This window comes from Ammospiza nelsoni, chromosome 1 (genome assembly GCF_027579445.1).
Source record: "Ammospiza nelsoni isolate bAmmNel1 chromosome 1, bAmmNel1.pri, whole genome shotgun sequence".
NCBI lineage: Eukaryota > Metazoa > Chordata > Aves > Passeriformes > Passerellidae > Ammospiza > Ammospiza nelsoni.
The window spans coordinates 15,642,349-15,669,087 of NC_080633.1; the positions used below are offsets into that span (position 1 = coordinate 15,642,349).

At 38.4% G+C, this 26,739-nt stretch overlaps 1 protein-coding gene across 5 annotated transcripts in view; it reads left to right on the top strand.

Moving 5' to 3' along the window:
• ZNF438 (zinc finger protein 438) overlaps positions 1-26,739 on the top strand; it is a 52,639-nt gene that overhangs the window by 15,144 nt on the left and 10,756 nt on the right. For 2 of the 5 annotated variants that reach the window (XM_059482536.1, XM_059482542.1), the window contains exons 4-5: positions 16,541-16,597; positions 26,452-26,556. The exons of 2 other annotated variants lie outside the window; for them this stretch is intronic. In XM_059482536.1, the coding sequence (XP_059338519.1) occupies positions 16,570-16,597; positions 26,452-26,556 (133 nt within the window). In that variant the 5' untranslated portion in view covers positions 16,541-16,569. The remainder of the gene's footprint in view (positions 1-16,540; positions 16,598-26,451; positions 26,557-26,739) is intronic. One more of the 5 variants, XM_059482551.1, reaches the window with a different exon arrangement.

Consider the following 26,739-nt stretch of genomic DNA (forward strand, 5'->3'; position numbering starts at 1 on the left):
TTTGCATATTCCATCATGTAACTGGGAGCATGGCTGTCAGATCTGTCTGTTTTTGTTGTTGAACCCGATGTTCTTATGGGGTATTATTCTACACGGAGAAATCCAGTCCTGGCATAAAGTATTTATGGAGTAGTTATGTGAAAAAAACCATGAAGCACTAGGAGAGTATAACTGGTCAGAAAAGGATGCTGCTTGTAATTTCCCGTTACATAGTCATTTTATTGTGGCCTGCTTGTCATCTTCAGATACTTGGGATTTGTTAGAACACTTTGTATGAAGTGGGTTTACCTTTGCATATCCACTTGGGTATGTGTGCAGCATATTGCAAACATGATAGGCTTCTGTGCAGCAGGGTAATACTTTGGTTAAAGCTTTTTTTTTTTTTTTCCAAAGCAGCTCACTTGTGACTATAAATTATGAACATACTGATGAATTTAGATTTAGTTGAGAGGCAAACCCTCCTGAGGCCTGTTTTCCATCTAACAGAATGTATAGTTCATCTTGCCATTCACTTTACCTGTTTAATTTTGCTTCTGCTTAGATGAAGGCAGAGAAGAATTACTCACTGACTCACTGTTTTGTAATTAAAGGTAACCTGCTTTGAATTAGTTTTGTAAAATACTTAGAATGTAACCAACCAGACTCTCTATTATGAATTTCACCTTCATGGTGGAAAGTACCCTGAGTGGTAATGAATTTTCTTCCATGAAAAATTTGTGGTTTCAGAGTCTATGTGAATTGCCTCTTGCTTTTTGTGTAGAAGTCATGTACAGGATGTAAGGTGGTTCTGTTTATCCTCTGTGTGTGTCCATGTTGATCTAGTGATTTAACATAAAACTCTTGTGGACTTCCATGTCTGTAATGTACTAGAGGCAAGGTGATGCATATAGTTGTGGTGCAGGGAAGAATTGGACCTAACCTTAAGTGTATTTAGTGCAGAGAAAGAAGCTCTGGTTTTAACAAGCTGCTGTAGAAATAAGGAATTATTTGAATTAGGGGAGCTTTTAAGCTTTCAGACAATGCAGACAAATGTATTTTTATATTCAGAGTTGTTCTCTCTTAGGGAGGACATGTAAATTACTGTTGTGACAAAATGCATAAATGTGTCTAGGATTTGATAGTAATTAATTCATTTTACTTATCTTAGGATAGATTAAGTGCCTCAGTTTGGAACTGGCTATAAAAAGTAACATGTAAACAAATTTGACACACATCCGGTGTAACAGCACGTTTGGTAGAACTGAGGGTGCTTTGTTTTCAAATGCAGTGGTTTCTCACTTTCAGTGTTCACAAGCTGTTCAGTCACAGAGCTCCTCTGGACTGGATTTTTAAGGGCACATTTATCTCCATGGCTTTTTTTGACTTGAACTCTATATGACAGAGTCTTAAGTACTGCTAAAATGTTGATGAATTATGTTGTTTCCCATTGGTGCATAGAAAGAATCTCAGAATATCCTGAGTTGGGAGGGTCCCACAAGGATCATCAAATTCATCAAACTCCTGCTCCTGGGCCTTCACAGGGCAGCCCCAGGAGTCACACCCTGTGCCTGAGAGCATTGTCCAAACACTTCTTCACCTCTGTCAGGCTCGGTGCTGTGAACATTTTCCTGGGGAGCCTGTGCTGGTGCCCAATCACCCTCTGGGTGAAGAACCTTAACTAATATTGAGCCTAAACCTTCCATGACACAGCTTCAGGCCATTCCCTAAGGTCCTGTCGCTGGTCACCAGAGAGATCAGTGCCAGTCCCTCCTCTTATCTTCGTGAGGAAACTGTAGAATGCAGTGAGGTCTCCCTTCAGTCTCCTCCAGACCAAGCGACCTCAGCCACTCTTCACACGGCTTCCCATCAAGGCCCTTCACATTTTGGTGAAGGATCCTTTTTGTGCTTTCTAACAGCTTTGTCTTTCTTACATTGTGGTGCCCAAAACTGCACAGAGGCCTCAAGGGCAGGCTAGGCCAGTGCAGAGTGGAGAGGGACTGTCCCCTCCCTTGCCCAGCTGGCCATGCTGTGCCAGAGGTGCTGCAGAGAGATCTCAGCAGATTAGAGGTCTGGGTAACCACATGAACCTCAACAGGTAAAGTGCTGAATTCTGTTCCTGGGATGGGGCAACCCTGGATGTAGAGACTGGGCAATGAGAGGATGGAGAGCAGAGCCACAGAAAGGGACCTGGGGGCCGGGTCCATGGCAAGCTGAACCTGAGCCAGCAGTGCCCTGGGGCCAGGAGGGCCAACCCTGTCCTGGGGGGCATCAGGCACAGCATGGCCAGCAGGGCAAGGGAGGGATTGTCCTGCTCTGCTCTGCGCTGGGACAGCCTCACCTCGAGTGCTGGGGGCAGTTCTGGGTGCCACAATATAAGAAAGATACAAAACTGTTAGAAAGCATAAAAAGGAGAGCCACAAAGATGGAGCAGGGCCTTGAGGGGAAGCCGTGTGAGGAGCAGCTAAGATCACTTGGTCTGTTCAGCCTGGGCAAGAGGACACTGAGGGGAGACCTCACTGCAGTCTGGTGAGGGGCAGAGGAGGGACAGGCACTGATCTCTGCTCTGGTGATCAGTGGCAGGACATGAGGGAATGGCCTGAGGTTGTGTCAGGGGAGGTTTAGGTTGGAATCCAGAAAAGGTTCTTCACCCAGGGGGTGGTTAGTCCTTGGGGCAGGCTCCCCAGGGCAGTGGTCACAACACCAAGCCCAATGGAATTCAAGAAGTGTTTGTACAATGCTCTCAGGCACAGGGTGTGACTCTTGGGGGTGGTGCTGTGCAGGGCCAGGAGTTGGACTTCATGCTCATTGTTGGTCCCTTCCAACTCAGGGACTGATTCTGTATTTTTAAGTCTTTTTAATTTTATGGTTTTAGATTAACAGTCAGGAAAACAGAGAACCTTACTAGGTATTTAGCAATTTGAAAGATGTTAGGAAACAGAATACACTATATCCTTATTATGTGTTTCTTCTGTAGAGAAAGAGTCCTGTTCTTGTCATCTGCTCTCATGTTTGAAGTCATTTTATATTTTGTCATCTGGTAAATGTATATATATTGTCTAAATTTTTTACTTATTGGAGGCTTCTTCTAAAATTTCCATCCAAAACTTTACATTTCAGAAACATAAGCTCAATTCTTACATCTGTATAAAATGAATTTGGCTTTCAGTCTTGGAATTTTCATGCTACTTGGATACTGTATGTGCTACAGCTATTGCAGTCAACAGTTTTAAAAATGCTTGCAAATTAAATACATATATAGCCAGAAATCCTGAAAAAATATTTGCTTATTTATCTTTGAAGGTAACTGTCATCAATGGAAATACTTATGTTTTTAGATTCATCACAGGACTGTGGGTTTGAGGGGAACTCTTTGTCACTGCAATTTTGTGTTTCATTTTTAAGGTTAATTCAAGTTCTGACTTGTGGCATGATCATTGACATTTACATGGTATGGGCCATGAGGCCTGCATGCAGCAAGTGAATTAACACAGATCAGAAATAGCTTAGAAGAAAAGTGCAAAATGTCTTTGGCACTTATCACCATTATTTTTAATCTCCCCTCCTCCCTTCCAGTGCCCTAAAAAGAAGTAGTTGAGCTGGATGAATCAGTGTTTGGTACAGAGGACGATGCAGATTGTTGGCATTCACCCAGTGCACATCTCAAAACTACAAACTCAGATCTTACATTATTTCACTACTAGTGAAAGGTGAATGACTTTGAAGAGCAGAAGTGAATGTGGTAGAAATAATATGCAGGGTTTTCTGCTTTGCTGCAAGGGAAGCGTTGATTTTTGTTTTTACAGAAATACATTTGGTAATGTTTTTTCCATATTAAAACCCTTATCTAAATCTTAAAAGATACCATGTTCTGTGTCTAGGCTTGTATATTTTGCTATTTAGTGCAAATTTTTGAGATAAAGCAAAATGATAGATTAAAAAACCAAATCACAGCTGTGTAAAGAACACTATAGCTGACTGAAATAATTTGTATGTTAAAATATGTTTAATGAATGTTCACTAGAGAACCTCTGAAAAATGAAATGTCACAGCAAAACTTTACAGACTTTTCTGTGGTTTTGTGTATTAAATGTTCTGATGCCTGCTTGAACAGTTCTCACCATTCAGAAGACAAGTAGAGTAGTATTGTGCCAGTGTTTTTTATTTGAAAAAATATATTGGAGACTTTTTATCAATGTAATTCAGATCCTAGAAAGATGAGCAGTTTCTTAAAGTCATTCTGTATTCAGTAAAGAAAAATTATGAGAATTCAGCCTGTTGCAGGTATGGGGAGCTTATGCTGATAAATCACTTGGCCACTAATCAATTTTTTGAAGCTTCGAAAATAATTCTTTACATCTATCTGACAGTTTTCAAACAAATAAAAGCCATTCTGTTGTCTTCTGTACAGGTTTTTCTTTCCGAGGCATGTAGAATAAATAGAGCAGGTGTGTTAGGAGCTGTGATCTAATTTTGCAGGTTGGGAGCCAGGAACAAGTTCTCCATGCACATACCTCCAGCTTTAATCTTTAAAAGAAGAGCAGACTTAAAAACAAGGAGTACTTGAGCATAAAAATGTGACTTGCTTGACACCTACTTGTTCATTTAGTTACTCCCAGAACAATTCTTCTCTTAGGAAACATGATTTGTTTGGTTGAAACAAGGTAAGGAAGGGAGTGAAGCAATCCAGTTTTAAAGAATGGGGAGCTGATGATGGCAAGCACTGTATGGGCTGGAGACAGGAGATTAAGGAGGTAAAGTTATTAATAAAAATCTGTGGGCAGTAGAGTACAATAGAGTTCTTTAAATATAGAGGATGTTCTTGAAGGATACAGAAGCTTAGTAGTGATAGAAGTCCAATACTGGGCAAGGATGATAAATTTCTGCTGTGCAGAGAAAGGCATAAATATTCAATAAATATTTTGTTCTGTATTCAGAAAGAGGCGGGATGATGCTTTTACATCTCACCACCTCCATCATTAGTGATGGGAAGAATGTATTATCACTGTACCAGCAACTATTAATGTTAAATGTTTTTAAATCTGCTGCACTGACACCTACAGATACTAAAAAAGAAAAAAAGCTTAGAAGCTGTATGAATTATTCATTTTGAGTTTTAACAAATCATGGAAGAGTGGAGAAATTTTAGAAGGCTGGAGGTGAAGGGGAACTAATGTGCCCAAATTTAGAAAGTATAATAAGTGCACCTTGAAAAGGCTGATAGTAGTATGCTGTCAGTGAAGATTTAAAGCAGAATTACATAATTAATGCTGATGAGAATGGGCAAGTCAGACCTACATTGTACTGCTGCATGGGGTGACTCTTTCTGTAAACTGATATTAGACTGACTGACCTGTAGTCCCCCAGGTCTTCTCTCTTGCCTTTCTTGAAGATGGCTATGTGCCTTTTTCCAGCCTTTGGGAATCTCCCTTGATGCCCATGACTCCCATGACTTTTGAAAAATGATAGAATGCATCCTTGTGGTGACACTGATCAGCTCTCTCAGCACTACTGAATGCATCCTTCTGATCCTGTGCATTTGTACCACTGCACCTTCATCTACTCTTGGTAATGTTATATCAGTGCCTCAGCCTCTTCCATGGCTTCATTCACCTTCTCTGCTAAGCATTAGGCCCACTTTTCCTTAGCCTTTCTTCTGTGACCTTTGCCTTTTTTTCACACTCTATGTGCATGCTTGAGTAGTGTCTTAAATAATTAGAACTCTGCTGTAATCTACAGACACTGAGCATGACTAGCAAAGTTTGGATTCGGACATAAGGTAGGAATTAGTGCTGCTATTCAAAAAAATCGATGTTTGGTTATTTAATTGCTGTAAGTGAGCAGAACTTGAGTGTTAAAATTTGAAGGCTTGACATGACTCAAGCAGTGTAGGTGTCCCACAGCATGGCTTTTATGGTAAGTTAATGAAAAGGTACTGTGTGTCAAACCAAAAAAACGTAGTTGCTTTAAAAGCTTGGTCATGCTTAATTGTTTTCCTCTTGAAGTACTAATTCAGTTTGGTCTTGCTTAGTTTGAGATTTAACTGAATGCATTTGGAATACAAATATCCGTAGGAACAGAAGACAAAGCTGGAGGCCCATAGAGAAAGAAGAATGTTCCCAGGGTTAGCACAGACTGCACGCCACAGCTGGTTGCTGGACAGCATCCAGGAATAATTTTGACATGTTTATTTCACATTTTTTCTCTGTGAATATGTTTTAAGGACACTTCATTAAAAATGTCCGATAGTCTTTGAAGCTCTGTGCCTTTAACGTTTTTCAGACAACAAACAGGGTGGTGGATACAAAAATGAAAATTATTTTGGCAAGGACTGCTTGCACAATGAGAACAGCACAAGCTAAGTGAGTGAAGGCAGTAAACTAGGACAGGTTGGATTTTGTTTTATTCTTTTTGGTGTTTTTAACTGTATGAAAGATTTTTTAGTAAGTATGGTTCATCAGTAACACAGTGCTGATAGACAATAATAGACTGCAAGGAAGAGAATCATTTAAATAAATCACAGATTATGTTGTCCTGTATATTTTGTAGGAATGGTGTACCAGTTTTGAACAACAGCTGATATTTTATGTGCTTCTTGATGCTAGTCAATAAAGCATGTCACCAAAACTAGCTACATCTGGAATGTTTGTGTCCATTTAACTTCTACTATTTGTATTAAAAAATGTATGTATACCAGATTGACTAGAAAATACACTCTATTGTGTTCTGATGGTTCTTAAAGTAAATGACACATTAGTCACTTCAGCCCAGCAGTTGCTTTTTCAGTTGGGTCAGAGCTCTGGGAGCTCCCAAACAGGGAATTGTGACATTCCATGCAGGAGAATCCATCAGAGTGGTGACAATCCTTTCCCATAGAATGAGAGGGATGTGGCCGAGCACAGAACGTGGGTGAGCAGCTGAACCTCTCTGCTGGGGTCTGTCTGGATTAGTCTGGGCCCAGCAGCAGCAGGGAGGGCAGATGCTGCCTCTGCTGCCTGTGCTCAGCTCTCAGCTGAGCTGTCACTTCCCTGGCTGCTGCTCTCATGAGGGTTCCAGAGCTGTAGTTCACATCTTCAGCTGTGGATGTTGAACTGCCCTTAATTATGCAAGATAATTTTGAGTGCAATGGTTGCATGTTGGGAATTCTTTTTATCTGCAAGTATAAAATTTACACAATATTCTTTAACACTTAAGGCACCTACTGTGACAGAATTTATATAAAATGTGACCTTTTAATTTTTGCCCTAAATTTGGAACTCTGGGTTTTATGAGGGTGGTTCAGTGGGATTATGTTCTAATTTGTCAGCTTACTGTTTGATGATTCTTCTAATGCAGAACAGTTTATTATGTGCTTGGGAGGCAGTAAAGGTGGAAGCTGCTTAAGATGGAAGTTGCTTATGCTAGTCATTAGATTTTTACAGGATTTTTAGGTATGACCTGTTAAGCATATACTCCTGTCTGGTGAGTAGGATCGTGTTTGGGAAACATAAGATACAACTCAAAGCTGAGCAATGTTTTTAATGTTGGGTATTAAAAAAAAAATCCAACTATTGTATTTGCATCTCTAGTTTTAATAGCATATGTGTTCTTGAAGTGTACTGAACAGTCAGCTATCCAGAAAAAACCCATCCTTAGCCCTGGCACAGTCTGGGCTAGCACTATTACAGGCAGAGTTTGGGGGCAGAATCAATGTAGCACCAAGACAGTTGAAGCGGTTCTTCGTACAACATCTGATTCCTTACCTGGAGTTTTTTTTTAATACAGGGCTATCTGCAAGGATCAGTTGTGCCTCATGCTGAAATGAATTCTACTACTTCAGTAAAACTTAGAAGTTGCATTTGTGTTCAGCTGAAGAAAACAGGCTTCTTCCTTCAACATAAGTCACTAAATAGTTCAGTGTATAATTCAAATTAAGAGCTTTTTTTGTTTGTTAGGCCTTAGAATTTAGTTTGCTTTAATGGTCTTAAGCATGTGGCAGTATTAGTTTTTTTTGATGCTAATACCATTTTCCTGTTCTTTGTTTCAACTTCTGTCTTAGGAGTTTGAGTTCATGTTAGAGGTGACCCCTTTTGGGAGGGAATTTAAACAGAAAGTCATAAATTGGTAGGCAGTTTGAATTTTAACTTCTTGGAAGTACATCCCATCTTGGCATATGTAATTTATTGCTTGATTTGGCACAGTCATAGTAAATGGATGTTATTTTTCTTTTTAATTTTAATTTTTATTTGTTAGTTCTTGAATGCTTGTTTTGCTTGGGTCTGTGAATACAATATATTGAACTTAAAAAACATACACTGCATTTTATGAAGTATAGAGGATATTGCTGCACAAAATTTATAAATGCCACGATGTACCTTTCTTGGCCTTTTAAGAAACTTGTAATGGAAATTCTTAAATAAAGAGCTGTAGATGATGCTCTTATTTGGTACCGTGGCAAAATTGAGTACTGTGTTCAAGTTTGCAGCTGTAAAATCAGAAATAATTCCATTATTTTAGTCAGAATTGCAAAAGCAATTCACCTTGCAAAGCCTGAAGTGTTTTTTTGCTTTTTATTAGCTGTTGGTTTTTTTTTCTAGGTAGAATATTAACAACATACCCAGACTATATGAAAATAATGAAACCCTGTAGAAAATTCTTCTTGAATGACACAGGAAGTTTTATCAGAAAAATAGCTTGTTCTTCAAATGTTAAAGTAGAGGAAGATTAAAAAAAATAGTAAAATACAGCTAATGGGTCTTTTTGATCTTTCCTGTAGTCCTCTTTAATTATTTTGGTTGGTATCTTTGTATGTTAACCTCCTTCTGCTCTTTGAAATAATCAGGACTTCTCTAGTATAAAAACTGGTTATTCATTAGGTAAATAAAAAGTATATATGGCTTTTTATTGTAAAATATCTTTATTCTTTGCCAATCAATCTGAAGTTCTCTTTAATCCACCAGCATAACTAAATAATAACTAAGGGAGGCTCAGGTAATTCTGAGGTATGGTAAGAGCATTGCCATAGGAATTGATGGAACAATCTGTCCTATGTATGTAGACCAAATTTTGCTGTCATTTTCAGGCTACCCTTTGCAGTCAGTTAGTAAATACAGTTTGATTTCTGAGAGGCAGTTGTTGATGTTTTTAAGACTCATCCAGACGAAGCTGTAAGGCCAGTGTTGACCCTGTTTTCAGCAGGGGAGTTGGACAGGATGACCTTGTGCAGTTTCTGCCAACCTGAATGATTTTGTGAGTAGCTGTGTACACAGCCACAGATATTTGTCTGGTTCTGTGAAGTTTTACTGTAACTCCAATGGAATTGCTGTTTTAGTATTTGTCATATTGTCTATCTGAAAAGAAAGCTAATGCACTGGAGCAGGTACACAGTGAGAGGTAAAATATGTAGCCAGGTCAAATCAGTAATTAATTACAATTAAAAGCCAGAAAGTCTCAGAGTTTAATTAGGTATTACAAACTGAAAACCATAGTGGTGTGCAGCAATTCCACTATGAATTATGTAATATATTGCTGACAGAAGTGTAAGATACAGAGATTGTGTCTTAGGAAACTGCATTGTTGAGAATCCCAGCAAAGCTTCTAAGCAATTTGGACCCAAGCAATAAAAGAGTGCTTAATTAAGAACCAGGATAATGTGGTGGTGGGGAGGAACAGGAGTAGAAGGAACTGTCCTGTTTGAATTATAAAGTGAATTCTAGATTAGTCATTACCCACTAAGAATGGTACACATTTCTGTTTCTTGTTTTGTTTTAAATATTAAATTAATTTGAATTTAAATTGTACGAACTGTGGGCAGCATAGATTTCATGTAGTATGCTATAAAAACGAAATTTGTATTTTCCAGAACTATTTTTTTAGCTGTCCTAAGAGTCAAGAACAAAATCTATCCATTCGTATTGATTCATCATTTCACAGTTACATTCACACCAGTAATAACCAAGATTGTATTTTAAATCAGGAACTTTGGCCTTTTAATACAAGGTAATGGCAAAGATGTCTAACCCAGACATGGAACTTACTAAGGAAAACATAATATGGCAATCTGTCCTTTTAAATTGGAAATTCGGGAAAAAAGATGTTATTTTTTGCCATTCAGTGAATTGGCTAATATTAGGCATACTAGTGACCAGGCTCTTTTGAATTTTTTCAGAATGGAGTTGTTTTCTTAAATGGAAATTAGTTGGGGTTATTTATAGTCATAAAAATTTTTCTAGTACACTTTATTTTAATACACATACATTTCATAAAATGAAGACTCAATATTGCACCTTCTTTAGCCTTCTCGTCTCCCAGTGTCTTTTTGAGAAATTTCACTTTAATACATTTTTTTGCAGGTCCTTGAATTTGCTTTTTTGGAGATAGTTATAGTTATAAAATAATAATTAGTGAGACTGTATGCTAGTTTGGCCACAATAGTAGAAAATATTTGAAACAGCCTCATTTCTTGCAGTGTATTTGCTAGTCTTTATTAATACTAAAGTGAAAAACCTCCAGGCTGATTTCAAAAGACTTATCTCCTCAAGAAAAGCAATCATTTTTCATTTGCCTGCTATTTTAAGCCGAACGTTGATGTTGCCCCATGTTGTTTCATAAATAAGCTTTTATTCTCAGCAACATGTTACTGAAAGTGGCATAGAACCTGTCGTGTAGGCACAGTTCCACTCTGACAGATGGGCAGAGTGTAGGCTTGCCAGCCAACCATTCCCCACATCACCCAGCAGAGTATGAAGGCAAGCATTTTTGTCCAGGATTGCCACTGTGGCATTCAGTGCATGTAAGGCTTGAAGTTCAGGAAATGCGCTCGGGCTGGTCCATCTCACAGGATGACCAAAAGTTTAAAAATAGCCTGGGTTTTAGGTTCTGCTGGGTTTGTACTGATCTCTTTCTTTTTGTGGTTCTGCTGAAGTCATCTAATGGGCTCAGCCAAAAGAATTCTGCCATGGACACGCATTTCTCCGTGATGAATTATCTAAGTATGGAAACATAAGCAGTGAGCAATTTCACACACTGTTGTTTGTGACTACATGCACATCTCTTTGGGTATAGAATAGGAAGACTAGGATCTGAAACAGGATCAACTCCTGATGTAAAAATAGGAAAAATAGAAAACATGGAGTAAATCAGACATTTGAGACTGAAGATGCGAATGGTGAAATGCAGAATATTTTTGCAGGTTTCCAGAAATGCAAATCAGCTGTTGCTTGGTTATTGGGATTTAGGATTTTGGAGGGGTTTTTATTTTTTAAAGAAATTGGCTTAATGCCTTGTGCTTGATTTTTATAAAGTAGCCAAGCACTGCAGGCTTTTGGCAAATACACTTGCTTGAACAAATGCTTTTGTGTGTTACGCTAGTCAGTCATTGTGTCTGTCATTTTTATCTTCCTCTCTATTTTTTCATAGCTTCAATGTTTTAATCTTTTATTTCAAGTCTAACTTGGCCTTTATATAACAAAGGATTTTCCCAACTTTCCTGGAAGCTGTGCTGATTCAATACTTTCAGGCTTTTTGGGGAACTTGGTTTCAGTTGAAAAGTTTCTAAATTATGAGAAATACTGTTTGCATGGCACTCATTTACAAGATGGCATGGTATGTGAAAGAACAGGTGTGAAAAATGAAGTGAATAAAATTGCTTTTGAAGTACAAATGGGCATTTCATGGGCTTCTGTCAGGACAATGTCTTTTCTAAACTGTAATAAGTATTTAATATTTCTTTTTAGCTGGATGCTTTCCTTCTGAAATTAAATTACATAATATTTCTTTACATGCTTAGTTTAAATTAAAATTCATAATTAAGCCTAATATGAAGTTACAAGATTTGATTTAATGCTTTCTTCTAGTGCCTGTACTAATGTACACTGTATTAGAAGGTGCAGTCGTCATTGAGACGCTTTGTTCTTTTAACAAAAGGTACCAAAAATAAATTTGGTTAGGGTCATAGTGGTCTAGTTTAATACTGTTATGATAATAAGTCCTATAATTACTTTCAGGTAGTTCTTCCTTCCCAGAGGATGAGGTTTTTAGTTTTGATGTCTGCTTAAAGCATGAGGATGACAGTAAAATTAATGTCATAACCTTTACAGCCTATTTATCGCTTTCTCTGTAATATCCTAAAGGATTTTGTGTAACATCTAAGATAAATGTCTTAGTATGGACAAGCATCGAATTAGGTTAATTGGGTTCAACTGATATTCATATTCAGTGTGTCTATCAGGACACCTGTTTCATATAAAAGACCTGTGGGTATCTTCCTGTGAAAATTGCTTTGAAATTATTACACGTATATGCTCTGCTTCCTTTGGATGTTAAAGACTGAATTACAGTATGGGATTTTTTTTCCAGTTTGCTTGCTATTTTTGCCTCTTAGGAATAATGAAATTTATCCTTTCATTCTCTGGTAACATGAGGAATAGTACAGGCATGATAGAGGTTATTTTATGGCATTAAGAGAGATTTTACTTTCTAATTCTGTCCAGCTTCAACTCCACTTCACTTGAAATTCTTATAATCGATTTCTTTTCATCTCTGAGTAGTCAGCAGCAGATTTCTAGAAAACTAATTTGAGTTCTGGAACACTGAGACTTGAATGAGTTTATTTAGGGCCTTATGGTAGAGTTATAAACTGAGCGAAACAAATTTTAAGATTATATAGAATTTTAAAAATTTTTATCATTTTGATAAGCTCTCAGGTGCAGAAGAATTTATGATATTGGCAGATAGAAATTAATGTATTTGGAAAAAAACCGTATTGGATTGAAATATAACCAGAGAAGAGTGAAAGAACATTTGCCTCTTCAGTACTCAATGAAAGCATCAGGACATACTGAATTATTAGTAGCTGACCAGCCTAAATCTTTTTCTGGATATAGCAATGTAAAAGAAGTACAAAATTTAATTATTAATTTTAGTTCTAAGTGTAGCTTTTTTTGAACATCAGCATGTTTTGGTTTTGGTTTTTTTTTGTTTTTTTTTTTTTTAATGGGAAGTAGTCATACCAGTTCAGATTTATAGTGAAATGGGAAAAAAACCTCCCAAACCTGCTCAGGGCAGGCATAAATAGTTTTGTGGTTATAATCTTCAAATTCTAAAAGTTTAAATCAATGTACTGTACAGAACTTTTTAGTTAGACTGCATTTTCTGTTTAGGACATGCATAAAATGTGTGTAGACAATAAATATCTGTTAAACATGTTAGAGCCTAGCAGAAAAGTGTCAAAAACTGTCAGAGGAAGGATCAAAAAGACGGAATCACAATTGATGTATTTGAAAACAGTGTGAAACACAGATGGGACCAATGCACAATGTTTATGGTTTGCTTTGTAAACTATATGTAGTCAAAGAAAACATGCTTTTACACATTATACATATAAGGATGGATAGAAAAAAATGGAGGGATAAGAATTTGTCCCGATTTCAGAATCTTGAGCTCTTCAGTTTTTCCAAAAAGGGAGGTTACTTGATTAAATATCTCCAAAAATAAAGTGTAGTGAAAGGTTCTTTCATATGACAACAATAATAAAAATACTATTCATGAATTGCTAAAAGAAATTATCAATGTTAATTGGAGAAATTATACTATTTTAAAATTATTATGATTATTATTAAGAGCAGGTGATCAATGTCTGTCAAATAAGGAGTGATTTTCTAGGTTAATACCATTACCTTGCTGCAGTTAGAGTTGAATTCAAATCAGAGATGCCTCTGGAAAATGTTTGGATTTATATGATTGAATTTCATGTTGTAGTGTAGGGGTTTGTCAATGTGTCTGGGAAGAACATTGGAAAAATGTCTGGAGCTTCTATTTCCTATTGTGTTCTAAGAATTGTTGATCTGTATCCTGAAGTCTGGTTTGTTGTCATTCTAAAAGTAGATAGTAACTATAGATGAGGCCCCCTCTTAACATTATTTAATGCTCCCATACACAGGGAAAGACCATGGAAACCCAAAAAAAAAAGGTGACTTTGAAATAATAATTTTGAGAAGCTTTATTTGAATACAATTTCTCAAATTATTTTTACAAGAATATGTGTTGCTTTAAATGTTTCAGTGTGTTTTGGAGTCCTGTAAATACTGAGGGGGGAGAAAAACTTTGATTCTCTGAAAAGCTGTTATTGATCAATATGGCCTTAAAGAAGGATGTCCTACAATGTGGGTGACAGAAGTTGGAAAGCCACACTGATTTCTGGACGTGTCTCACCATTCCAGAATTACATCAATGTGGCCAATGTGTTCCATTCTTGGATGTGCAGAGGGAGCTGTCTGTATGTTCCCACAACATCCATCTGCATTTAGATGAGCCAGTGTGTGTTTGGGTGCTGGGCCTGACAGCTCATGGCTTGGCTGCTCAAGTACCACGGACAGAGGCTCTCTGAGGCGGCTGGGGATCTGCTGATGGGCATCAGGAAGCCACTGCCAGGAGGTGCTGGTTGATGTACCAGCATGCATGTTAGCCATGGCTCAGGACAGAAGGTACAGGTGCCAGAGAGCTTCTCCTGTTTGCTGTGTGAGAGGTTTCCTCACAGCAGCCATGCTCAGTGTTCTTCTGTGCTTTGAGGTTGAGCTTCCTGAAAATGGAACTGGTTTTCCTTTTACTTTACTGCTACCTAGAGAACCATCTTCTTCCAGAACCTCACCATTGCTTTTTGAGAGTCAGTTGCATGATAGTAAAGAAATATGTTCAAGGCTCATTTTGTTTGGGATTTACATCACTATTTGTCCTATGTATTCTGTATTTAAGCAAAACTAATCTTTGGTACTTCATGTGCTCAGAAGGTGTGTCTTGAGTGCATGTCTGCCATGTTCTTTATGTAAGGTTCTCCTGGCTGTTGAATTGGTCAGGCAAGTCAGCAATCTCCACATCTGTGCAGCTGGCTTTGTTTGTGGAAATGTTGTAGATGTTCATTGGTATGAAAGCCAAGATCTGAGTAAATCCTCAAGAAGTTTTAGTTCCATTGTGTCAGTCAATGGACTTTTCTGTTACCTTCCCGAAGCCTCTGGCTGCATCAGGAGAACAAGAGCTTCATACCCTTTGTGATGTCTAACATGTTACTGGTGTTCAGTTGAACCAAACTATGATGCAGACATTCCAAAAGCTGGGCCATTTTATGAAAAATAAATCTAAGTGGATAACAACAGTTTTATATTGTCATTGTGTTATCCTGTGTCTTTCCTCCCTGACTGTTGAATCCCACTTCAGCAGAGCTTGAACAGCACACTGAGCTGCACTGGAAAGAAGTGGCCAACTCTTCATTTACTGGGTGGCCATTTGATGTAAAGCCATTTTGTCCAATGCATTGCATCACATCTTGTTGTAAATACCAACAACACATTCAGGACAGGTGGCAGTGTAATGTTTGGTTCACAAGAGCAAGGTAGTATCTTCATTGTAGCATCCATGGAGGATTCTGCTGGTCAGACAGTTGTGTGGGATCCGTGCAGTCACATAGGATCACAATGATTTGGGTTGGAAGGGACCTTAAAGGCCCCACTGAGTCCCAAAGCCCTGCCTGGGCAGGTAACCTGCTAGATCACATTGCTCAAAGCTGCATCCAGCTTGGCCTTGGGGAGGCATTCATGGCTTCTCTAGGAAAACTGTTCCAGTGCCTCACCACCCTTACAGTAAAGAATTTCTTCCTATTATCTAATCTAAACCCATCCTCTTTCAGTTTAATGCCAATACCCCTTGTCCTATCTGCAGATGCACTTGTAAAAAGTCCACTCCAGCTTTTCTGCTGGCTGCCTTTAGGTACTGGAGGGTGCTATAAGGTCTCCTTGGAGCCTTCCATTCTTCAGGCTGATCAGCCCCAGCTCTGCTTTCATAGAGAGGTGCTTTAGCCCTTTGATCAACTCTGGGGCTCTCCTCTGGATCCTCCCCTACAGGTCCACATGTTTGAGGGGAAATGATTGCTTAACCCTATATTGTCTGTGCTTCTTCAGAATGTATTGCCACATTGTGTTGGGATTTTAGCTGACTAGAGAATTGGAAAAGTACAAGGCCGTGGCTAATTCCAAGTCCTGCACCTGCAAGATAGCGGGTCCTTGGGCCTAGCTGTAGTATGATAACAAATAGTGAAAGAGACATGAGAAAAAAGAGATGTAACCCCTAAAGAATGGGGCAGAGCTGATGTTGTGGTGTGGCCAATGGATGGTGTAAATTACAGAATATTCATGAGTTATAACTTTCTGTATAAGTGTCTGCTCTCTTCAATAAACGGAGCTTGCTGATCTCATATTGAGCCCCGAGTTTCCCTGCACCCAACAAATGGCTCATCCCTGACAAACGGATTATTCTGCAACAACGTTGGGATTCATGACTGTCCTCTTTCCTGGCTTTAAGAAGGTTGTTCAATCACAAGAAGCCTAAGTTAGTAGTGTTGAAATATGGAGAGCACATATAGGGGTCCAAAGAAACCCTTGGTTTAAATCTCTGGTGGTGTTTTCATGAGCGCTGTGGACGTATTGGGATCCATTCTGAAATACAATCTGGAAACTATTGCCATTGTCCTGTTCATTTTTTTTTGTTAGTTTGTAAGAAATTATCAGAGCTTCTAAGTATCTGTATTTCTTTCTAGGAACATTGTCGTAACTGTTAAAGGGCATAATGCAGAATCCGTTAACAGTTTCTGCAGGTATGGTATGCTTTCTATACTTTATTTAGAAACTAGATGCTTGTGATTCAAAATGTGGAAAAAATATCATCATTATTAATCACTGTATTACTTGTGTCTACTACTCTGCTGTGGTATGATTTGGAAAAAAAAGCCATTATTGCAGCATTTATCACGTTAAACAATTACAATAGCTAAAAGTGTATTCTTCTTTAGGGCTTTGCTAATTACTGTTAACACCTGAAGTGCATAAATCTGCTTCTTCTTTGATTCAGCAGAATTAAGTATTCAGGTTTTATTAATTTTTTTAAATCTTCATATATTTGAAATTCCCTGCTATATTTGATCCCCATATTAAATGGGGTTAAATCTATCTGCAAATTATGCTACACTGTTAGTAGAAATAGGAAGAAACATTAACTTGGGTTTTTTTTTAATGCCTTTTCTTCAGCATTCCCATCCTTACTAATTTTTTTGTGTGTTTAGTTCTTTCTTCTATGTGGTTTCTTCAAAAGTTGACTTTCATTTGATTTAGTTTTCACTAGGGTTGATGTCTTGATTTTTTCCCTCTGTTATTAGTAAGGGTATTTATGTATTCTCAAGCCTCTAAATGTGTAGCTGTAACTTCAGTTTCCTTTCTCTTTTGATCTGTGTCTCAATGCTAATGTTTAAGTATGATTTTTAACATGAATGTCATTTTTAATGATACTTAAATGTGAGTGAATATTTGATGGGTATGACATCAGCTCTAATGGACCTTTCAGAACCGTTGCTGGTTGTCAGTTAAGTTTCCATTGTTAGTACTTATGTTAATTAGGAATAGCACTATCTATTACTTTATTTGAAGCCTTGAGCTTTTACTGTCATGTAAGTTTATACTTTACCTGTTTTGTGAAGACTGAGTATTTTTATGATGCTTTAATAATTCTGAGAAGCTGTTCCAGAAGCATGTCATTCTGATTGATCTTAGTTGATGAGTTCTGTGTCTCTTGGGACTTTTCTTTCAAGGAAGACAGTACTTCCTGTTGGGTAAAGCTGCCCACCCCAGAGTGTGCTCTACAGTCTCATGCTTGTGACTAAATTACTCACTTCTAATACTTAAAAGCATTAATTTAATTTTTTCTTTAAGTAACAGGAATTTGACCCTGTTAATAGTCTTACGTTAAAGACATCTCTGAATAGTAATAGGAGAATAGAGACTGTGAAGCTGTATGTAAACTTTAAATTGATTAAGCATTTGCTTTGAAATTTTTTTGAAGGCTTTTTCTTTTTTCTCCTAAATCAAAGTCCATTCCAGTCAGTATCAGTTACTGACTTGTACCCAGAGGGAATGGTAAAGCTTACTTGGAAGTGAGCTTCCATGCTAGAAGTCACAGAATCACAGAATAAGCTGAGTTGGAAGGGACCCACAAGGATCACAGAGTCCAACTCCTGGCCCTGCACAGCACCACCCCCAAGAGTCACAAATGTGCCTGAGAGCATTGTACAAACACTTCTAGAATTCCATTGGGCTTGGTGTTGTGACCACTGCCCTGGGGAGCCTGCCCCAAGGACTAACCACCCTTGAGTGAAGAACCTTTTCTGGATTCCAACCTAAACCTCCCCTGACACAACCTCAGGCCATTCCCTCATGTCCTGCCACTGATCACCAGAGCAGAGATCAGTGCCTGTCCCTCCTCTGCCCCTCACCAGACTGCAGTGAGGTCTCCCCTCAGTGTCCTCTTGCCCAGGCTGAACAGACCAAGTGATCTCAGCTCTCAGCTGCTCCTCACACGGCTTCCCCTCAAGGCCCTGCTCCATCTTTGTGGCTCTCCTTTTTATGCTTTCTAACAGTTTTGTATCTTTCTTATATTGTGGCACCCAGAACTGCCCCCAGCACTCGAGGTGAGGCTGTCCCAGCGCAGAGCAGAGCAGGACAATCCCTCCCTTGCCCTGCTGGCCATGCTGTGCCTGATGCCCCCCAGGACAGGGTTGGCCCTCCTGGCCCCAGGGCACTGCTGGCTCAGGTTCAGCTTGCCATGGACCAGGCCCCCAGGTCCCTTTCTGTGGCTCTGCTCTCCATCCTCTCATTGCCCAGTCTGTCCATACACCCAGGGTTGCCCCATCCCAGGAACAGAATTCAGCACTTTGCCTGTTGACTTTCATGTGGCTGGTGGTTACCCAGTCCTCTAATTTGTCCAGATCTCTCTGCAGCGCCTCCCTAGATCATGACCAGGAGTGATATCAGTGTGAAATGATACTCTACAAACACATTAGTCTCTGTATATTTTTTTACTATGATACTTTTCTGTCCTTATATCAAGTACCACTTGTTTCTTAAATGTAGCACTTTGAAAACATGCAGGGTATTAGTAATTTGTGATGATTTATGTACAGCTCTTATGTTGGTACATTTCTTACAAATAAAACTTTCAGAAATAGATTAGATTGGAAATAGAAGCTATCCATCAGTTGCATTCCATGTGGCATATTTGTCAGTGTTTCTGTACTTGGAGTGTGCTTGTTATTTTTCAGTTAAGTATGGAAGTAATGATTAGTGCAAGTTCTTTGAGTGACAGCTAAACACTTCACTGCTGCCATTTGTCATGTAATAGCAGGTGTTCTGTAATTTAATCCGCACTCCTTCAAGACATCTGTATTTTTCTCAGTTTTAAAATATTTTTTAAGAAGCGTGACTATCTTTTAAGTGGCAAGCAATTGTAACACCATGTTCAATTAGATGCACTTTTCTGAACCGTAAGTATTGAACTTGTCAAATTTTATTTCTTCCTCAGGATTATGAAATTATCATTTCATTCATATGACAACATATGACATGACAACAATCACTGAAGCATTATATTTGACTATTCACACTCATGTTAAATATTTGCCATTGAGCAAATGTTGGTATTTTTTATAATGCTCTATCATGGCATACAATACCACTGTGCCTTAGTGAACTGAAATACCGTTGACATTGTCAGATTTTAGAAAATATTTTTGTTAAATGACTCTATCATGAAAGAACCGTGTATCTTAGACAAATATTTTGCAAAATATAAAACTGTCCTGGTTTGTTAATCTAATATGTTTTGTCTTTTTAAAATATCCATTGGAAAATAGTATCACACACTAAAATAATAGTTTTGTCCTTCAAGTATGTTTAATTTAGGTTTTTTAGAATCATAGGTCAAGTGTGGTTCTGCACATTTTGTATCCATGTTAGTATGGTGTTTGGTGCTGGGAGATCTCAAACTTCCATTAGCCTTGTAAATGTGTTTCTTAGCATCAGCTCTCACTTTGCTGGAACCCCTGCTGCCTTTGTATCATTAACATAAATGCAGGTGCAAATAGCATTTATGTACTTTGATAGAAAGCAGTTGGAGACGTTTCACTGTGGGACACGACACTTTCAGATTGTGTACATCTGTTCAAATAATGTATCCAAGCCAGTGACATGAATGCAAGGATAAAAACATCTGCCCCTGAGACCATTTGCCATACAGCAGATGCTTGCATCTTTATTTATGCAGATGGTTTGTGTGATGAGCTGAGCAATGATGAAAGCGAAAAAGTTTGACAAAGATTTCAGGGTATTCCTTGGGATGGGAAAATCTGTTGGTAACAGTGCTTTGTTTTCATATGTCTAATGAAAGAAGAACATCTAGTGTAAATAGTGGTGGTTCTAGTAACATGGACGTGCCATTTCAGGCATTGACCAGATTAACACAAGGTCAGTAAAGGATTTTTTTTTTTTTAATCTCAGGCACAATAATTGTACTGCAGTTATAGATGATGTTAATAGAAGTTATTACTTTCAAATGGAAAGGCTCAACTGCTTAGCTTTAGGCTGCTCTCAAGTTATACAAAACAGTGAATTGACTGAAGAGTTTGCAGAGGTAGAATGTTTTGGAAAACCAAGCTAACTCATCACAAAGTTGTTCAGAGGTTGGATGCGGTTCTGTACCTGATTCTGTGTCTCGGGGGATTTTTCAGGACAAGCTGTATTTAACATTACAAGATTATTAGGCAAATGATTAGGCCTGTGTGTAGTTTGGAACTGCCAGTGGGGCAGTGCCCACTGTGAGCCGCGGCGTGAGCCGGGCTGGCACCGGCGGGACGGGCACCGACTCCCTCTGCTGGCTCCGCTCCGCGCTCGCTGTGCGCCCACACGGACACGGCAGCGCCGGGCTGCGGCACACGGCCGGCTAAGGGCACCATCCTCTCCTTCCCATCCTCTCACTGCCAGGCCTTCTGATCCATTATCACCTGTCAGCAGTGTGTGTATTCCACTGTTCCTTTACAGCACATCCAGCCCCTTCTCTTGAGAAGCAGCGCTGCCTTTAAACAGCATGGTGGCTGGCATGAGCGAGCTAGCGATGTCAATAAGCATTGCAAATAATTGTAATTATGCACTGGGGGAGGAAAACCAGTCAGATACTGTAATTTAAATTGTTTTCTGCTGCATCCTACTGCCAGTAAGGTCTAGCTGTGTTCAAGTTCAGCAGCAAATGATCATTTTTTATATTAGGAACTAATGTTTGCCTAGCTAGGAATAGTATTTCAGAAGATGTTTTAGTTTTCTTATGCTATCCAGAGTCACGTCTGTCTTTGAAAAAAGATACATACCTATTTGAAGCACTGTGGAGATCCTTTAATCTTTATTTTCGTTTTAATCTTTAGCGGAATTAACTACAGGTAGCAATGTTATGTGTATCTCAGCCAGAGCTGGAGAGTTTTTCTGAAGAAATCTGGCTCCTGAAGAAAGAAAAGGGGGCACAATTAGAGCAAACAAAAACCTTAGATAGGATTTCCCATTCAAAACTTAGACCACTTAGGTAATTTTCAGTGAAATTACCAATTTAAAAAATCCCCGAGAAGATACTCTCCAGCTATCCTTTGCGTTTGACAATTTTTCCTTTCCTTGGAGAGTGATAAATTTGTGTATAATTTATAACAGAGGACTCAAAATAGTCCAAGCCAAGACTGACAGTATTTTGATCCTCTGTTCATGAGGGAACATTTTTGAGGTTTGTACTACAGAAGTCACCATGCAGATGTTTGTAATGCCTCAAGTAAAATATGGTTGCTATATCAAGGCAAAGTGGCAAATTAATTGTTATCTCTTGCATACAGTCTTTCTTTAGAAAAAAGTGCACTGATTCTCACAAAAAAAAAAGTACTCTTTAACAGGAATAAAACTTTTGCTTTTTTGTTGTGTTCTCTTTTGTTTGCATGTCAGTATTGAAAAATATTAAATTTTTGGAGTAGTAAGAGGCCTAATTCCCTTACTGAAGTGAGACATACATGTCCCAAAGAGGGTTGAACTCTCAGTAAGATGTAGGTATGTTCTCTTTTTTTGAAAGAAGAGCAAAAATCTAATCAGAAATTATTTTATTATTTTATTTATTAAATGGTTCTACTTGACCTTTTCACGCTGCATAGTTTTTGAAGAATTTTGCCTTCACTTTTTAGCAGTCTCAATAGTTACTGATTCCTGTACATAATGGAAAATAAGTCCATTAATTACTACTTACATGAGGCATATTGAAATTTTGTCTGTGCTGATTTGATCTTGATGGACCCTTTAAAAATAACTTTACATTGATAATAAACTTTACATTGATAAATTTACAGTGGATGAATTACTGTTTAGGTCCGTATGTTTCCTGAAGCTCACTAAAAGAAATTTCCACTGGCAATTCTCTCAGGAATTTTGAAAAATCCAATTTCAGGTGTTTATCTCCACTTTCTAAAGTACCTGATTTATATTTGCAATGCTGTATGGGGGTTATGAATTACTGGTTTATGACCAATGCATCCATCACCTCTTTGAATTATTTTCTGAACAATTAGTTCCCCCAAGTGGCTGCATCACTGCAGCCTTGTTTTGCAAATCTTCAGGGATGGTGTCCTTTGTGGAACAGAATGACTGAGCAAAACCAAGAAAGATAACCACTGGACTTGCAGTGATAGCAAAATAAGTTCCATTCTACTCACTTGCATCCTGTCAGATCACCAAGGTTTCTAGATGATGCCCGCTTTGAGGCTGACATGGTTGCTTGCTGGAACTAGCATAGGCATAAAGAAGCTGAAATACAGTCTTTGATATCTATCTAACAGTGGCTCTCCAAAAGAAGTTCTGTGCTCAAATAGGAATTAAATTCAATCATTTATTTGTGTGGTTGCAGAGGCCAGGCACCATTTTGAGCCCTTAGTTCTTATACTGCCATAGTCAGAAAAGTCTGTGTAGTTTCTTCAGCTGTAAAGGTGGAAAAGGTTATTAGTAATTACAGATGCTTTATGTCTAGCTTTCTTTATGCCAGTTTTTATTTCTTGATATGAAAATATTTTGATCTACTTAAGACCTATTAATTTTGTTGACCTTAATATGAAATGAGTAGCTTATAACTTGAAAGGCCGTGCCTTCAAAAAATGGAAAGCTTTTAAAGTTCACAAACACTGCATGAGAGGTGCTAAAAAAGCATTTAGATCTGCTAGTAAATGTATTTTAAATTCACTGCAAAAGTGTCTAAAAATCTCTTATGTATATATATTCTGACTCTTAGGAAAGACTTTGAAGACTTTCTTCCTTTATACAGTAGCACAAAAAAGGCTTTTTATAATAGGAGGTTGTGTTAAGCCATGCATTGCTCACATTATATATAGGAAGCTGCTTTTGAATAGTGATTACCTATAGTGAATTACCTATAGGGTAGGATTTTTGAATAGTGTGGCTAATACATTTCAGGTCTCAACTCAAAAGGTTGCTTCAAAGCTGTTGGTCACTCGTGGTTCCCTACAGAAATAGTATTTCATACATATTTTAAAAGTTATTTGTGGTGGGACGATACAGAGATCCATGAAATCTAAATCTATGAGAAATCAAAAATTATATCTTAATTATTCCTGTTGCTAATGCTGCTGATATAGTGACTAAATTTCTCACGATGTGTTAACTTGTGTTTAACAAGTCTGCTTTAGTATGGGTATTTTTTGTTATACTTTTCTCTGGGGACAGAGATACTGAAGCCAAGATGCTGGTGAGAGTGATGGGCAGGTAAAAAGTTTTTTCCTTGTATCTAGTCTGAATCTACTTTGTTTTAGTTTAATGCCATGTCCTGTTTCTGCAAGCACTTAAGCGTCTCTGTCTCTCTTTTCAGCCCTTTTCAGGTATTGTAAGGCCCCAATTAGGTCTTCTTGGGGCCTTCCCCAGACTAAACCCCATGTCTCTCTCAGCCTTTCCTCATACAAGAGGTGTTCCATCCTTCTCATCATTTTTGTGGTCCTACTCTGGACTTGCTCCAGCAGGTCCATGTCTTTCCTGTGCCGAGGGCCACAGGGCTGATGCAGTGCTGCAGGTGGGTCTCAGCAGGTCAGAGCAGAGGGGCAGAATCCCCTCCCTCCCCTGCTGCCCACGGTGCTCTGGATGCAGCCCAGGACACTCTTTGGGCTGTGAGCGCTCGTCTGCAGCTCACAGTCAGCTTTTCATCCACCCCCAGGTTCTTGGCAAAGCTGCTCTGAATCACTTTGGCCCTGCCTGTATTGATACCAGGGACTGTCCTGAGCCATGTGCAGGAACTCATGAGCTTCCCATGGGGACACTTCTTGATCTTGTGCAGGCGCCTCGGGCATCTCATCCTCCAGGTGTGCCAGCTGCACTTCTCAGCTTGGTTTTGCCTGCAGACTTGCTGAGGGTGCACTGAATGCCATTGTCTGTATGGACCCAAGGGACACCACGTGTCACCCATCTCCATGTGGGCATTGGGCTGTTCTCCATGAGCATCAGCCAGTTCCTTATCCATCCAATAGCCAATATCAACAGTCTGTACCTCTCCAATTTAGAGAAAAGGACTGTGTGAAAGGCCTGTCCTATGAACACTTTCAAATAACCGAGGGAAGGCAATTCTGGAAGTTGAGAAAGTGGTGTAAACTATTTTTTTTTCTTAAGTTATGTTAGATTTGTAAAAACTTTGGCAATATATGGTTAATAGTGCAGAAAGGACATTTCAGGCAACACCAAAAAACTCAATTAGAGAGGAAACTGGAGAACTTCTTAAATGCAAACTATATACCCATGATCTTGGATTACTGTATGACTTACCTCTGCAAGGTGACAGTTTATACTAAAAATAGTTGTAGCTTATTCCCATGCTGAAAAACGCCACTAGAAATTTTAATGTTGAACATCCTCTTTAATGGAGTCCAATTAATGTAAAAAAAAAGTGAACCTTTGTTATTTCAATGTGCTCTTCTTCTAAGAAGAGTCTTTTGGAGACAATTTAAGGAATCCAGAAGGCATTCCACTGCTCACAGAATTTCTTGAAATGCCCTATAATCCTAATACCTTAAAATAATAAATTTGCACAGTCTGTAAAGAAGACTTTCCTAAATTATAAAATGCTTATTGCACAACTAGCAAATCACATTTATGCTTAAATCAGATTTACTTATATATAGCTTTAAAGATACAGCTCAAAGCTTCTAGAATTTTAACAAATTATTTTATTCCTCCTTTGGAATACCAGAATAAGTTTTGTAAGTGTATTTGCACATTCTGTATCTTAGTGTATATGTGAATGATCTACAGGGCTTTTCCAATCTTGCATTAAAATACTTTGTTGTATTGTTTATTTTTCTATGCCAGTTTAAATTGCACAAAAACACTCTTAGATAAACATAGTTATATTACTCTTTAAAAAATCAAGTACTAAAAAGGTAAGAAATGTGAGATTCCTCTTTCGGCCTAAATGCTTCTCCTTTCCACCTCATGTGTAATGTTGGTTACCTGTCTTAAGTCTGCATTTAATTCCCATATCCCACTCTGACTCTTTGGCCTGGACACTTTTCAAGTCTCATTTCTAGCCTTGTCCTTTTTCTGCTTGCCCTGTATATTCTCCTGTTTCTCTTCCACACTGTCAGCTCTGCAGTTCAGAGATAAGGAGAGGCCATTTCCCAGCTTGGGTGCTTGGACCTAAAGCCATAGTTTGGGGAAAATCCAGCCCAGCCTGAGCAGGAGCACATTCAACAGGATGTAATCATTGGAAGAGTTAGCTGCTTGAAGGATCTACTGAACACATGCCCAGAGTCCACAGCTTTTCCCAATTTGTGTCGTTTTCACAGATCAGAGAGACATTGCTGTGTCACATATGAAGGTCTTCACCTGATGCACAGATGTGTCACTAGATTTTTTTTTCTTTCCTTTACAATTTTTTTATGCAGCCATACTGAGGATGGCTGGTATTTTCTGTTGAAATTAATTTTAAAAAATTTTCTGATGCAAATACCCAGAACTTTCCAAGCAGGTAGTTATTATTAGCAAAGGTAAAAACAACTGCAAATTAATTGCTGTAGTGTATAGAGCTGGAAACTCATGGTTTGTAGGCTTTATTACTGATCTCATTTTGTACAGGTGTTTGGCAAAACTGCTTTTGAATAAAGAAGTCCAAATTCTGTTTTCTATAATATCTGCAGTTTATTTGTATGGAATCATGGAAAGTGTAAATGAGCATAGAATTTAGCCCCTGTGTTAAAACTACTCAATAAAGCTACTGAATCTTCATTTTTTGAAGCATTTTGTTTTGCTGCTGTTTACTGTCTGCCATGACACTGAAGCTAAATCATTCCATCTGTTTACCACATTAACCAGCTTTACTCAGTTATTAAGCTATCACCTTGCATTTGGCATGTAACATACTCGATTTTAAAGTGTATTTTGAGAAGAGAAAACTGGCAAAGAGCAAAAAGCCATAGTTTTCTTAATGCATTAACTGTAAGTTAATGTTTTATTAACATTTTATATTGTCTTTTTCTGGGTTTTGTTGGTTTTGGGGGTTTGGTTGGTTTTGGTTTTTTTGTCCCGGTATCTATTTATAACTGAAGCACTTTTGCAGGTGGTGGTTTTTTGCATGCTAATCCTGCAGAGAAACATTGTGTCCAACAAAGTATGCTGGGTCAGCAAAAGCAAGAAACTTGTGCTGGAAAGACAGTGTCCACAGGTATTTAGTGTGTATGGAGATTTGGCAAAATGAATGATAAACTATCATTGGCAGAAAAAGATCTGATGTTGTCTGTTAGACAGTTGTGCATTTTTTTTCTTTCCCACAGAAAAGATACTCTTCCTTTTAAAGTCAGCAAAAGACTCAGCAGTATTAATATTTATTGAATACTCATTAATCTTC